General features: G+C 41.8%; 1 protein-coding gene across 2 annotated transcripts in view; it reads right to left on the reverse strand.

Moving 5' to 3' along the window:
- LOC147628134 (cullin-4-like) overlaps positions 1-6,086 on the reverse strand; it is a 63,924-nt gene extending 57,838 nt beyond the window's left edge. Inside the window, exon 1 of one of the 2 annotated variants that reach the window (XM_086813167.1) lies at positions 5,432-6,086. In XM_086813167.1, the coding sequence (XP_086669293.1) occupies positions 5,432-5,732 (301 nt within the window). In that variant the 5' untranslated portion in view covers positions 5,733-6,086. The remainder of the gene's footprint in view (positions 1-5,431) is intronic. The other variant, XM_086813168.1, reaches the window with a different exon arrangement.
- Positions 6,087-14,569: the final 8,483 nt, after the last annotated feature.

The following is a 14,569-nucleotide window of genomic DNA, read 5'->3' on the forward strand; positions in this document are numbered from 1 at the left end:
GCGGTGGGGGGAGGGGCGAGACGGAAGGGGAGGAGAGGGAGAAGGCGGAGGAGAGAAAAAAAAAGAAAAAAAAACAACAAAAAACAAAAAACGCGCAGCGGAGGAGAAGGCGGAGGGGGAGAGGTGGCGGGGGAGAGAAGAGAGGCGGAGGAGACGAAGGCGAGGGGGGTAGAGAGGCGGGGGAAGAGAAGTCGGGGGAAGGAAGCAAGCGGGGGGGGGGGGGGGGGGATGGCGGGAGAGGCAGCGAGGAAGGAGGCGGAGGAGGATAAGGCAGGGGGGAAGAAGGCGGGGGAGGTAACGAGGAAGGAGGCGGGGGAGCGATGGCGGGGGAGGATGCGAGGCAGAAGGCGGGGGAGAAAAGGCGAGGAAGGGCGCAATGAAGGAGGCGGGGGAGAGGACGGAGGAGAATGCGGGGGACTGGCGGGGGGGGGGAGAGGGGGGCGCGACGGCGAGAAGCAGCGGGGGGGGAGAGGCGGAGCTCGCAGGCGAAGTCGTACAGCAATCGCGCGCTACCACTCGTTACATGATGATATTCTTAGCATTCAGTATTTTATCCTATTTACATATTATTCCAGCATTTATTACCATTATTTCACCTATTATCCAGTCGTGTAGCTTCATTAAACCAGTTGGCCAGTTTGCCAACCAACCAACTAGCAACATATGCATATAAATAGCATCGCTTCTTACATTCCATAATCATTCATCATCAAATCACTTAAGCTTTTCATCCTCCAGCACAAGGAGCATCCACAATTGAACATTCAGCATATCTTCATCAAAACGCAGCACCGAAGCATTCAGCCACTCCAGTACCTTGCGTTTTCAGCATTCACTCATATCATCGTTTTGCTACAAACCTTCCGATGAAGGTAAAGCACATTCATACATTCATTTTCAGCATACATTCACAGCCTAGAACAGTCCCAATCAGCCCCTTCTCTCAGCCTCAAATTTGCAACCTTCCTACATTCCATTGGAAGAGTGCATAGGCTTGAGATCGGTCATCATTGGTGCTTCTACAGCTGTGTACAATTCAGCTCGCCTCTTGGTCTTTCAAAGGTCTTGCGTTTGGCTTATCTACAATCCAAAGTCAGTCCCTCAATCAGTCTCTTCAAAGATAATAAAGCAAATACTCCTAGCAATAGGAGGGGCCCCTTCATGAAAGAATGTGCACAAGCGGAAGCAAATAAACATGAGAGAACAAGAGCTTTATTAGCTTGAGGTTACAGAGTACAAGAGCTAGCAAATAGGGCGCTGTAAGATGATTAAATGAATAAAAGAGAGCAACTCTTATATATTGTGCATGAACCAGGTCGACTGTAGAAACAGGCCGAGAGGACCTCCACGACAGCATAATAAGATGCAATATTTTAACACCCCCTCTGCATCTTGAAGTGCGCAAAAAAGTCAGAAGAAAACTGATGACGAAGGTGCGACCATGGACACCTCAACATGGCCAATACTAAGTACACCTCGGAAAATGCACATGTCAGCTTTTTGTCTTCAAAAAACATAATGCCACTGTAAAGAGCAAAAGAAAATCTGCTTGGCTCCAAACTCAAAGTAGAACTGTAAACACATCATATCTAATAACCTCGAGCAAATGAACATGGAACACATCCTGTCCATAGTTCTCTGCTGACCAATAGTTCTGGAACTCATCTGAACCATGAAGGAAACTTGGTTGATCCTGGAACTCATCCAGACCATCAAGTGAACTTGCCTATCTTTATACTTGGAACTCCGACACACGGGTCTCATGCTCCACATTTAATATAAGAGAGCTTTTGAAAGCCCCCTCTCCCGCCCACAAGCCGTTTCTAGAAGACAGCATGCGGAGGGGTGCCCTTAGGATCAAAGCAGGACACCAGTCATGTTCTCTCCAGTCTGTAAGGCCTTGGGAGAGCTAGGGTTATCACTAGACGAGTCTGTGTCAGTGTCTTTGCCCTTCTTTGAAGACTTGCCCTTGTCCTTGGCTTTGCCTTTGTCCTTTGACTAACAATCCTTTGACAGGTGGCCTTTCTTACCACACTTGTTGTTAGAAGTCATCTCCTGTCTTAATCAAACACCACGGCCTCTGTTGTGGGTGTGCCCGCCCTGTATAGGTGTTTTATCATTTTTCCTCACTCCCCGCATTTTTTCCCCATTTTTCCATGGTGTGGATGGATGCCACATGTTAGCCCATGGTGCTGGCCGACTGCACCTCATGTGCTCCTTGGTGGCTGGCCGACTGCCTATGCTGCAGTCGTGGAGATGCTGATGCTGGCCGACCTGTTTTACACAGTCGTGGAGATATTCTCTGCTGGCCGACTACTTTATGCAGTCGTGGAGAGCCCTCATGCGCTGGCCGACTGCATCCATGGGGCATATAAATAGGCCCCATGCTCCTCACCATTTATTCATTTAGTCTTGTACGGGATCTTGTGTATAGAGAAGAGTTTACACGCCTATCTCTCAACGTCTCTTGTGCTGTCTATTTTCTGCACTCTACTTGCTCTTGTGGACCCAAGTTTGGTTATCATTTCCGCTGCGTATTTTGACACTTGTAACACCGACTCCGAACTTTCTTCTGCACCTTCACGAGTGCCTGATGAGGTCCAATAGACGATGAAACATTCAACTTCCCCTGTGAAACTAGGATGGATTCCTCTTCCAAGAGGAGAGTACACATATCTTCAAACTCGAGGGAACGTGTTGTGATCTGAACCCGCAAAGCTCGGGAAACCATGTCATAATTTGCAGGAAGCCTGATGAGGAGGAGAGCAGCTAACTAAGAAGAGGTCAGGGCAATACCCATTGCCAATAATTAGTCATGGATTACCTTAACCTTCATCACAAGCGAAGGCATGGAAGTCCCTGCTTTAAACTCCAGAGAAAAGAGCTGACCCAATAGGTTGACAAACCGCATTGTAGAGTCCCGTGCATATAGATCTGTCAGCTTTCTCCGAACAGAAGCAGCACAATCCAATGTTTGCACGACAGGGGAGACCTCGGGTGAGATGGCTCGTACAAGTGCAGAGTGAGCTTTTGAGTCTTGCTTCTCCCAAGCTGAAAGTTCTGCAAGAAAAGCATCCTCCTGGTCCCGAGTCCACTTCCTAGAGCTGGTAGGACGTTCGGGCTTTCATTCGTGGCCCTGAACAGTCTCCCAGAGTCCCTTGTGTATGTACCAGACCTTCATCTGTAGCTTCAAGTGATCATAGTTTGAACCACTGAGCTTGTCCTCCTTGTTCGTGCAAGGGGGACCCATATCTGTCTCAAAGAAGCTATGTCTCAAACAACCTCTGTAGCTAAGCAATCCACGTGCTCTCTCAAGCACCTTTCCACAGGATCCAATTAGGGATTAGTAGCCCCCTCTGAAGATGCAAGCTAGATAGCAGCAAAAGAAACCCAAAACACACCACCGAGAACCTCCTACCGAAACGGGGAGGGGATCTTGGAGGGAAAAGAGCTGATGTGCCACTTGTCTGATGCCCTTACTGAATTTGCAGCTAGAACTCCTCCACTTGTCTCTGTAGAAGAAAATGCAACCTGGAGGCTTGCCGACAGTAGTAGGAGGGCTTGTAGATCAAAAAACGCAGCTAAGGAAGAAAACACAGCCACTGTTTGAAGGATCTACAGCCTGGAGAATCTAGGGAAGCAGAAAATGCAAGGCATAGTTGAAGAAGGAGAGAAACAAATTGTGCAACAGCCAATGCCTAAGCGTATGATACCATGAAAGAATGTGCACAAGCGGAAGCAAATAAACATGAGAGAGAAAGATTGCAAGCAAGAACAAGAGCTTTATTAGCTTGAGGTTACAGAGTACAAGAGCCAGCAAATAGGGCACTGTAAGATGATTAAATGAATAAAAGAGAGCAACTCTTATATACTTGTGCATGAACCAGGTCGACTGTAGAAACAGGCCGACAGGACCTCCACAACAGCATAATAAGATGCAATATTTTAACACTTTAGTGGGTAATTTGGGACCCAATAAGGTCTCTCTCTCTCTCTCTCTCTCTCTCTCTCTCTCTCTCTCTCTCTCTCTCTCTCTCTCTCTCTCTCTCTCTCTCTTAAAGTTTGAAGTGCTAAAAGTGGATTGCTAAACACTCGCAAAACTAAGGATAAAGAAGGCGGGGTGAGACTTGTGTGACAGGATCCTTCATTACGCATAATTCGGCTCCATGTTACAACAGATGATCGTTGAAACTTAAAATATAAGATTGTCTCTGCAATCTGGCCATCTCCAATTGGGAGAAAAGAAGGCCCTCTCAAGCTTGTACTTAAAATATATTTCTCCTTGTGCAAATCCGATGCAGACACCTACACGAGAAGTCGACTGGCTGCTACTAGAGAACCATAAGAATTTGCCCCTAGTTGCCTCTGGAGGAGGCGCCATTGCCTGCATCTACTACATAAAAATGCAAAAAATGGTGTATCAAAAAGAAAAGGCTGTGTAGATGGTAAACCTGATGGAAATGGGAACTCTACAAGGCCCGTATACAAACAAAACCACCAATGAAAAGCAAGCTCTTCCAATTCCAAGACAAGAAGCCTATCAGTAAATTGGTCTTGCTTTTTCAAGCCAAATTCAGCTTCACAGATTGAAGCCAAGGTAAATGATGGATGGAAACTCAAGCAATGACAATAAAAGCACTAGCATGTCCTAGAATTTGTAAGCTACTTAGGATGCCCACTTGCCTTTTGGCCAGCCGATTGTGTGCTCAGACTTGATCGACCCTGGCCTTCCAAATTTCGAGCCAAAAAAGTCGTGCACTCAACCCATAAAGGTAATTTGCCCAAAACTTTCTCTAGTTGCAAAACTAGCAACTCTAATAATTGACTTATATAGTGATCCTATAAACCATGAGTTATAATTAGCCTGATGCCTTTTAGACCACTAGACCATACCTTATTCCAATGCCGAGATTAGCCTAACCCTTGTTAACCTGCCTCAGGCTTGAGATGTAACTCTCTCTCGACCTCTCTCGACTCGGTACTCTCACAGATTCATTGAACTACTTTTTGGTCTCATAGACCCACTGGGACATTAATAATACTCTCTCTCTCTCTCTCTCTCTCTCTCTCTCTGACCCACTGGGACATTAATAATACTCTCTCTCTCTCTCTCTCTCTCTCTCTCTCACACACACACACACGCGCGCGCACACACAGAATAATGCATTTGTAACTCTCTCTATTGACAAAACAGCACTTCCAGCCTGAAGCAAAGGTGTTAAGACTCTGCTTTCAGGTCTAAGTCTGTTTCATAGTGTCACTCTGTACAAGGAACTTTCCGTTCAAAACCCTGACAAGCTAGTCCGTTGATGTAACGGAATATACACCACCACTTCGTACAATGAACTTTCCACTAGAAACCCTAGCAAGCTAGACCTTGATGCAACTACTAAGATAGCAGCAGTGGAGAAGAAGGGGGGAAAAACCTGACCTTTGAAGGGCTTGATGACTAATCGCCTTCGGGACAAGTTTGCTGCTGTCCCGGCACCAGATCCGGGGAGGCCCTCGCCCTTCATGTCCATGAGGATGTCATCGGGGCCGATGTCTCCCGAGGGATTGAAGAGCTGCGAGCCGTTGGATCTAGAGTCCAGGGCGTCGGCGAGGGCCTGCTGTTTGGGTTTCTTGCTGCTGGTGATCATGGCGCCGCTGCCCTCACTGCTGCCGTTGATACTGCTGCTGGTGCTAATCTGGCTTCCCGGCCGCTTTGAGTGAGACATAAGCCAGTCATGCATTGCAGCTCCGCCCGCCCCTGCTCTGCAAAACCTCCCTTGCTCGCCCTCGCATCCCTGTCGCCTCTCTCTCTCTCTCTCTCTCCCCCTCTGTGTGAATGTATATCTTCTGTCTAGCTAAGGAAGCCGAAAAAAATAGCACCTATACAGCCGCCGCAGAGAAAAAAGGATTTGGAAAACGGGGCAAAGCTGCAGAGAACCTCGTCTATGGCGAGGCTATTCGTTGCTGCTGTTGTGCTTCGTGTCGAAATCCTCTTACAGCAGTAAATGCTAAATAAAATAAAAACAACACTTATAGGAACAAGGGGTGGGTTGCAAAGTTTCCCACAAGCACGGCGTTCATCGAAAAGGCAACATATTTTTAAGATTGTTTATGGCCATGCTTGTGCAAAAATAAGGTAGCACACATGAAAAAGTAAACCTTACTACCTCTATGCAAATCTTGCCCTTGTGTGGGAAAGATTGGTTATAAGGCCGCACCCCTATGCAAATCTTGCCCTTGTGTGGGACAAGTTGGTTATAGCACCCCGCTTTACTCGGTGGAACTCTACTCTAAGAAGGAATATTGAGTGCTTTAGCATTATGGGTGTCCAAGCTATGTATGCCCACACGAAGATCGTGTAAGTCAAAGCTTTTGTATGGATGAGCAATCTTGCTTGATGTAGATTTTCCAACATGTGTAAATCACTCAAACCGTGCTCTTTCTAATCTTGAAATCTATGTTTAACCTCAACTAGGGAGTGCTAGAATGTCTAGTGTATGTTGCCCACGCTTATGTGTTCTTCAATCTTGCACATAATTAGTCATTATAATGTCCATGGACCCTGTGGGGAGCTAAATATGCACTCTCTTTGCATGGTTAACGGGAGCTGTAAACATCGGTACTCTCATAAGTTTTTTGGCACTACTAGTGTTGATGACAACGGGTATCCAACTTACATGCGGCGAGACAATAGTAGTTTCATCTAGGTAAAGAATCATAGGGTCGATAGTCGATGGGTTGTTCCATATAACCCTTTTCTCTCTATGAGACACAAAGCCCATATTAACATAGAAGTATGCTCTACCATACAGCTGTAAAGTATTTATACAAGTATGTATACAAAGGACATGATAGAGCTACTATAGAGTTGCAAGCTACTATAGAGTTGCAAGACACACATGGGGTTATCGATGAGGTTAGTCAATATCTGGATGCACAGTACATGTGTGCGTCAAAGGCATGATGGCGCATATACCAATGTGATTTGCATGATAAAAATCATATTGGTATATGAGGTACAAAGCCCATATTAACATAGAAGTATGCTCTACCATACAGCTGTAAAGTATTTATACAAGTATGTATACAAAGGACATGGATAGAGCTACTATAGAGTTGCAAGACACACATGGGGTTATTGATGAGGTTAGTCAATATCTGGATGCACGGTACATGTCTACGTCAAAGGCATGATGGCGCATATACCAATATGATTTGCATGATGAAAATTGTGATATACAAAGGTTGCATGTTCATCTCTCGATGCACAATAATGTAATATTCAATGACGAGGATGATTTGCGTAATGTGATTAGTTATGACAGAAACCAAAGAACATCTCTCACCGAATGGTTCAGAGCTAATCAGTTATTCAATGGTTCAGAGCTAATCAGTTGTATGCAGATGCAAATAGCTTTGCTAAATGTTCATTTCCCTTGCAAGTGGGTGTGAAATTCGGCTCTTCACTCATGGACTAAAAGGAAAAGGGGAAATATGATCGGACGTATGTATAATGTTAGTCCGAGTGCAGGTGAGCCATATTACTTACGCATGTTACTCGCAGTGTGAAAAGGCTATAAATCTTTTGAGGATTTATGAGCAGTGAATGGACATTTGTATCTATGTTTTAAGGCTGCATGTGAAGCCAGAGGAATATTAGAGAGTGATGAGGAGTGATATATGTGTCTCAAAGAAGCTGCATTTTAGAAAACAGGATTCCAACTACATCAATTGTTTGTCATTTTAATAGTTTTTTTGTGAGTCTATATACCCTAGACAACTTTGGAACAAATTCTCCACCAAAATTTTAGATGCTTTTTTCCATTCCTTTTGCAGCATAGAGGGTGCATCGATGTTGGTGTTTGTCATTCTATAGCAAAGAATCAAGCTCTAATGTACATGCAAGATCTCTTACAACAGTATGGAAAGCGGCTACATGATTTTAAAGGGTTGCCTATTCTTGATTTTAAAGGATTGCCTATTCTTGATTTTAAAGGATTGCCTATTCTTGATAGATTAAGTGTTGCCACTGCTGTTAACAATGGTTTGTTGATGGAAGAGATGATGTTTAATAGGTTAATTCTGTTCAATAGGTTAACTTGTTTGTTTCCATGGAGCGGAGTCTAAATAGTTGTCACAAGCTTGCTCTTTATTATTATATTTATGGACATGTAAAATTATTGCATGTCTGTAAACATGCCAAGTTATGGTACCACATGCCAAGTTCTTGCATGTCTGTAAATAGGCCAAGTTATGGTACCACATGCCAAGTTCTTGCATGTCATAGATATGCTCAAGTTTTGCTCAAGATGAATGGGCATGGACTGTACATTATAGTTATCACTCTTCTGTTCATGATGTATGCATGTCATTGGTAGAATCGGATGCTTGGTACTTTGACAGTGGTGCTAGTAAGCACATTACTTCACAAAAAAATTTGTTCTCATCTCTGGAATCTGCCCCGAGTACAAGAACCATCACATGTGCAAATGGTTCCTCATATCCTATCAAAGGAATTAGTATAGTTGTGCTCACTGCTGCTACAAATGGGGGCGCATTTACTCTTTAAGAAGAACTTGTTGTCAGTTTTAGCCTTAGCCTTGTCAGGCTTGATGGTGAAATTTGTGGATGACAGATGTACAATTCAGGATAGAAATGCCATTGTATATAAAAGCAAGTCAAAAGCAAACATTTGCTTATCCAAATGTAAAAAAAAACAAACAGGTACCATTACAAAGTCCTCGCGCAGAGGGTCCAAATCATGGAGCATCATACTAGGAGCATTAATCTTTAGAAGCAAGTGATGAGAAGGGTAACCAGCACCTAAGTTCAAACTATTCAAGTACTCAATTGGATACAATATTATGTCATGCTTGGAAGAAACAACCCGGCAATGCACTCAAGGCTAGTTCATTGATCTCATCAACCTCTAGACTTTGTGGTGCAACAACAGCACGGTCTTTGAAGAAGCATGCGTAATCCTCCACTTTTTGAAGATCTTTGTATACCCATTCTACCAAACTCAAAACGGAGTTCCCATGGTAATCTTGTAAGCTTCAACACCTCAGCCACCAATGGGCTATTAGCTTTGATACCACATATGCTAGAAGCATTGAGCGCTGGGATTTTGAAACATGAGTGAGGTGTACAACCATTTGAAAGTAACAATGCAACGATTCCAGATGATGCACATGCTAATGCAACTTGATTCTCTCCACGTAATCGAGATAGCAAGGCATTATAAAGATATGTTTTGCCTAATCCACCTTCTCCATCAAGGAAAAATACACCACCCTGGTTCAAAGAAACAGCTTCAAGGATAGTATCCTGCTTGGCACAAAATATTGAACACACACACACACACACACACACACACTATATATATATATATATATATGTATGTATGTATGTATGTATGTATGTATGTATGTACATATATGTATATATACAATATATATATATGTATATATATGTGTGTGTGTGTGTGTGTGTACATACATACATACATACATACATACATATATATATATATATATATAGTGTGTGTGTGTGTGTGTGTGTGTGTGTGTGTGTGTGTGTGTGTGTGTGTATGTATATATGTATATATATATAGAGATAGATAGATAGATAGATAGATAGATAGAGAGAGAGAGAGAGAGAGAGAGAGAGAGAAACCTTCAAGTCTTATGTAAATGATTAGTGTAGTGAGTGTTATATTTGATATCAAGGGTATATTGCTTAGGATGGATGTGGCAAGGAGATCATTTTCATTTGTTTATGGTGATAGACAAGATATTGAAGGTAATTTTCTTTACGGCTGCTATAATATAAGTATTATTGTTTTCCATAATCTATTTAATATTCATGGCTCAATTGCAAACCCTTCATGTTGGGAAGGACAAGCAACAGCATCTCTAATTATCGAACTATTAGAGAGCACCTGTGTTTTATGGTATATATAAAAACTTGCTTTTTATGTAGCTTTTGTATTTTATTTGATAAATTTATATTATTATTGATACATTCTTTTTGCAACAAGGAATATATTTATATTTTATGACCCAGATTATTGCTAGGTTTGTATGGTCGAGACACTTACAATGAGAGCCTTGGGCTCCTTGGAATTTACAATCTAAGATTGTGAAAGATCGCGTATCAACTTCATGTAGATATAATGTTTGTGGACTATGAAAAGCCTGATAAGTTAGATTTTCGGTGCATAGACACTGGACAATAAAGAATTTTTTGATTTGCTGTCTACAAGCCTGCTCAAATGCTAGTTGCCTCAAATATTGATCCACCAAATGAGTTTTGTAAGGTTTTATCCTTCACCTTCTTTTTTTCTTTGAAAATTATATCTTGCAAATAGCTAATGTTTTTATCTTAAATATATTTTGCCAAATGGAGGCAAGGAGTATAGGCTTCCAAGGAGAGATAATCCAATTTTCCCTAAAGATTTTTTTAAAGCTGTGTTCAGATGTGTTAAGATTGTTAACATTATATTCCGTTTGAATGCTAAATGTATATTTATATGCCAAGTTTGGTACTTTATATTGTAAGTGCTTTAGGAGCTTCTACATGGATATATATGGCAAGCATGGTCTGTTTATATATAGGTTGTTAAGTTGAGGACCATGAGGCCCATCATGGGCTTCAAATCTAAGGCTTATCTCTACTCACCCTCCGAGGACAAGCGTTTTGTTTGTTTTTTTTATAGAATTGGTTGGAATTAGAAACTGCAACACAACACACACACCCATGCATGCCACCACTTGCGCAATGAGGGCTTGAATCCGTGACCTTGGGACTCTCAAGAAACACCTCTCTCTACTGCACTAATTCATGGTCGACAAGGACGAGCCTTTTGTTTTTATACATGCAAGAATACTCTTGCACGTCAGGGACGGGTCAAGCCACTAGTATATGAACAAGGGGTGGGTTGTAAAGTTTCCCCACAAGCACGGCATTCATAAAAAAGGAAACATAATTTAAACAAAAATCAATTGTTTAGTGCTTGTGCAAAAATAAGGTAGCACCCATGTTTTTCATGGGTGTGTAGTAAACCTTACTACTCCCATGCAAATCTTTCCCTTGTGTGGGAAGGGTTGGTTATAAGGCTGCACCCCTCTACAAATATTGCCCCCCACTAACCCTTGTGTGGGACAAGTTGGTTACAGCACCCCGAATATTGAGTGCTTTAGCATTATGGGTGTCCAAGGTACATATGCATGGTGTAAGTCAAAGCTTTTATATGGATGAGAAATCTTGCTCCATGTTGATTTTCCAACATGTGTAAATCACTCAAACCATGCTCTTTGTAATCTTGAAATCTATGTTTAACCTCAACTAGGGGGTGCTAGAATGTCTAGTGTATGTTGCCCACGCTTATGTGTTCTTCAATTCTTCATAATGCTCTTTTCCATATAATTCAAACAAAGAATGAGCAGTCTTTACAAGGTATCCTAGGCACGTTTTTTTTAAATCGTGTCTTCTAGGCCTCTAGTGTTAATTGCTTTATTTGTTTTAAACTCAGTGATTTTTGTCATGATTATTAATGTCTAATAGTAAGGAGCAAGTAGGCGATGAAAGGATATGGTTGTACTATTTATCTTATTTATTTCATTTTGTATTTGTTTTTTTACAAGTATCACAATGATGCACATCATTACACAAACACTCATAACATGTGAGATAACTCATGACAGCATATGACTTACACAATATACAATAGATAGTATATATGTTATATAGCATATCTCTTTACAACATATCCCATTACATATAATCTACAACATAAGATATGTGAGATCCCTGTCCCCACCGCGCAATGAATTCAGGGGTGCTGGCAGCGGGAGTAGTACTTCTTGACAAAGCCAGGGTCCCACACTCGGGGCCTCACCCACAGATATCCGGACAAGAGACTAATCCATCGGTTCTTCCAAAATCGATCCCGGAAAAACTTCCCTTGCCCGGAAAGCACGGGCGATTCCTCCAGGATAACTTTTCTCTAACGTAGTCAAAAGCCTTAACTAACTGAACTGATCTGACCGAACCCGTAGTATCAAAGTCAGATCAAGGAAAAGATTGCACTTGGATCATAGAGACCAATGCTTTTTTCCTCATTGAGAGGCACAGCCGTTGATTCTTTTCCGTAGAACAATTTTTATCTGGGATTTACTTCATCTATCGTACCATAATAGAATTGAGTCTCATTTTAGGGATCCATCAGTCCAGCCTAACCCCATCCAGTCCCATCGGTTAGCCAACCGCCCAACCACTATAGTGATGGGATCCAATTAGGAATTTGGTTAGGTTTTATCTCGGGTACCAGGGAAAAGAGTTCCCAGGCCCCCTAGCCGGATATTCATGCAAACTTAAAACTAGTCACACCACTTACACACCCAATATGAAATTGCCTTTTTCACATAATCAGCTATCTTTAAAAACAATCATTTAATGAAACCATTGTGTCACTGATCATAATCCTCAAAATCTCTGGTTAAATCCTTATTTCCAATCATTCCTTCATTGGTGTACTTATGGCATCATTGGCAACCAGAACGCTCACCACCTGTCCACTCAGGGGCCTTTTCCGATGGTTCCTAGCTCATAGTAACCGGCAATATATTCACATATCAAAATGGAATCTCCGTTGAAGATCAGCAAGATCAACCAACGGATCCATATAAAAGAGCCATGGACTCATCCGCTGAGGACCAGCAAGGTCAATCAACCAGATCCATGCCCGAATTCAGAAAACAACTCTTACTCCTTGTTCCAATATCTTCCACGACGCACAAGTGGTTATCGTCCGCGACCCAAAGCTCGAGCACCATATGGTCAGCCACCCTCTAGGATCCTTCGCATGTGACCTAGCGCTTCACTCATAGGCCGCTTCCTTGGTCCCTCATCCACTGTACCGGAAGGTCACCATTTTAATCAAACCGAGGCTGGTCAAGACTTCGGCCGACCTTGCTACGAGAGACGTCCTCCATTGACTCTCCATGATCTGTTGCAACTTTATTAGATTAGGTCTCCACGACCTCATCCTCAAGACGGTCAAAATTCTTCTCCAGCATCCTTGACATAAAACAATCATTTAAAAACAGTTCAAAAATACAGTTTCTCTAATGAACTCTCATCTTTCCACATTGCTCCACATCAACCCAAATTATTTAATTCCACAACCAGTTCATAAGTATTTCTATTCTCATTCAATCACATCATTTTTCATCTCATCACATCTTTCCTCAATTTATCCTCATCAGATCTCATGCACTCGCATCTACCCATATCCACATCTCATCCACTCGCATCTACACATATCCACATCTCATTATTTTTCATCTCTTCACATCTTTCCTCAATTTATCCTCATCAGATCTCATCCACTCGCATCTACCCATATCCACATCTCATCACATCACATTCATTCACATCTAATCCATTCAGACCACATCACATTCACTCACATCTCATCCATTCAGACCACATCACATTCACTCACATCACATCTCATTCATTTTGCCTCACATCTCATTCATTCACATCTATCCCGATTCACATCACATTCATTCATATCCATCACATTCATTCTCATCTCACCATTATCTATCCACATCATATCTCATTCATACACATCATATCTCATTCATACACATCTCATCTCATTCATCCATATCCATCCAATCGTTCACATGTATGACTACTTGCATCTATCCATACATTCATAGCTATCACTTCACATCCACATATATTCTTGTCACGTCTCATCTCTTTACATCACATCACATTCTTTCACATACATCCACATCCATTCTTTCACATACTCATTCACATCCATTCTTCGCATACACATTCACATCCATTCTTCACACACATCCTAATCCATTCTTTCACATACTCATTCACATCCATTCTTCACATACACATTCACATCCATTCTTCGCATACACATTTACATCCGTTATCATCACATACATTCACTCACATCTCATATCATTCATTTACATTCTGATTCACATGACATCACATCTCATCCATTCATTCACATTTATCTGATTCGCATCACATCTCATCACATCTATTCATCTCATCACATCTATTCATCGTATCACATCTCATCACATCTATTCATCTCATATTCTCATTACTTCTATTCACATCACATCTATTCAATCACCTATCTGATTCGCATCACATCTCATCACATCTATTCATCTCATATTCTCATCACTTCTATTCACATCACATCTATCCAATCATCTATCTGATTCACATCTTATCTCATCACATCTATTCATCTCATATTCTCATCACTTCTATTCACATCACATCTATCCAATCATCTATCTGATTTACATCTTATCTCATCACATCTATTCATCTCATATTCTCATCACTTCTATTCACATCACATCTATCTAATTATCTATCTATTCACATCACATCTATCCAATCATCTATCTGATTCACATCTTATCTCATCACATCTATTCATCTCATATTCTTATCACTTCTATTCACATCACATCTATCCAATTATCTATCTGATTCGCATCACATCTCATCACATCCA

The sequence above is a fragment of the Cibotium barometz genome, chromosome 19 (assembly GCF_041138505.1).
Source record: "Cibotium barometz isolate CiBa-2024 chromosome 19, ASM4113850v1, whole genome shotgun sequence".
NCBI classification, from domain to species: Eukaryota; Viridiplantae; Streptophyta; class Polypodiopsida; order Cyatheales; family Cibotiaceae; genus Cibotium; species Cibotium barometz.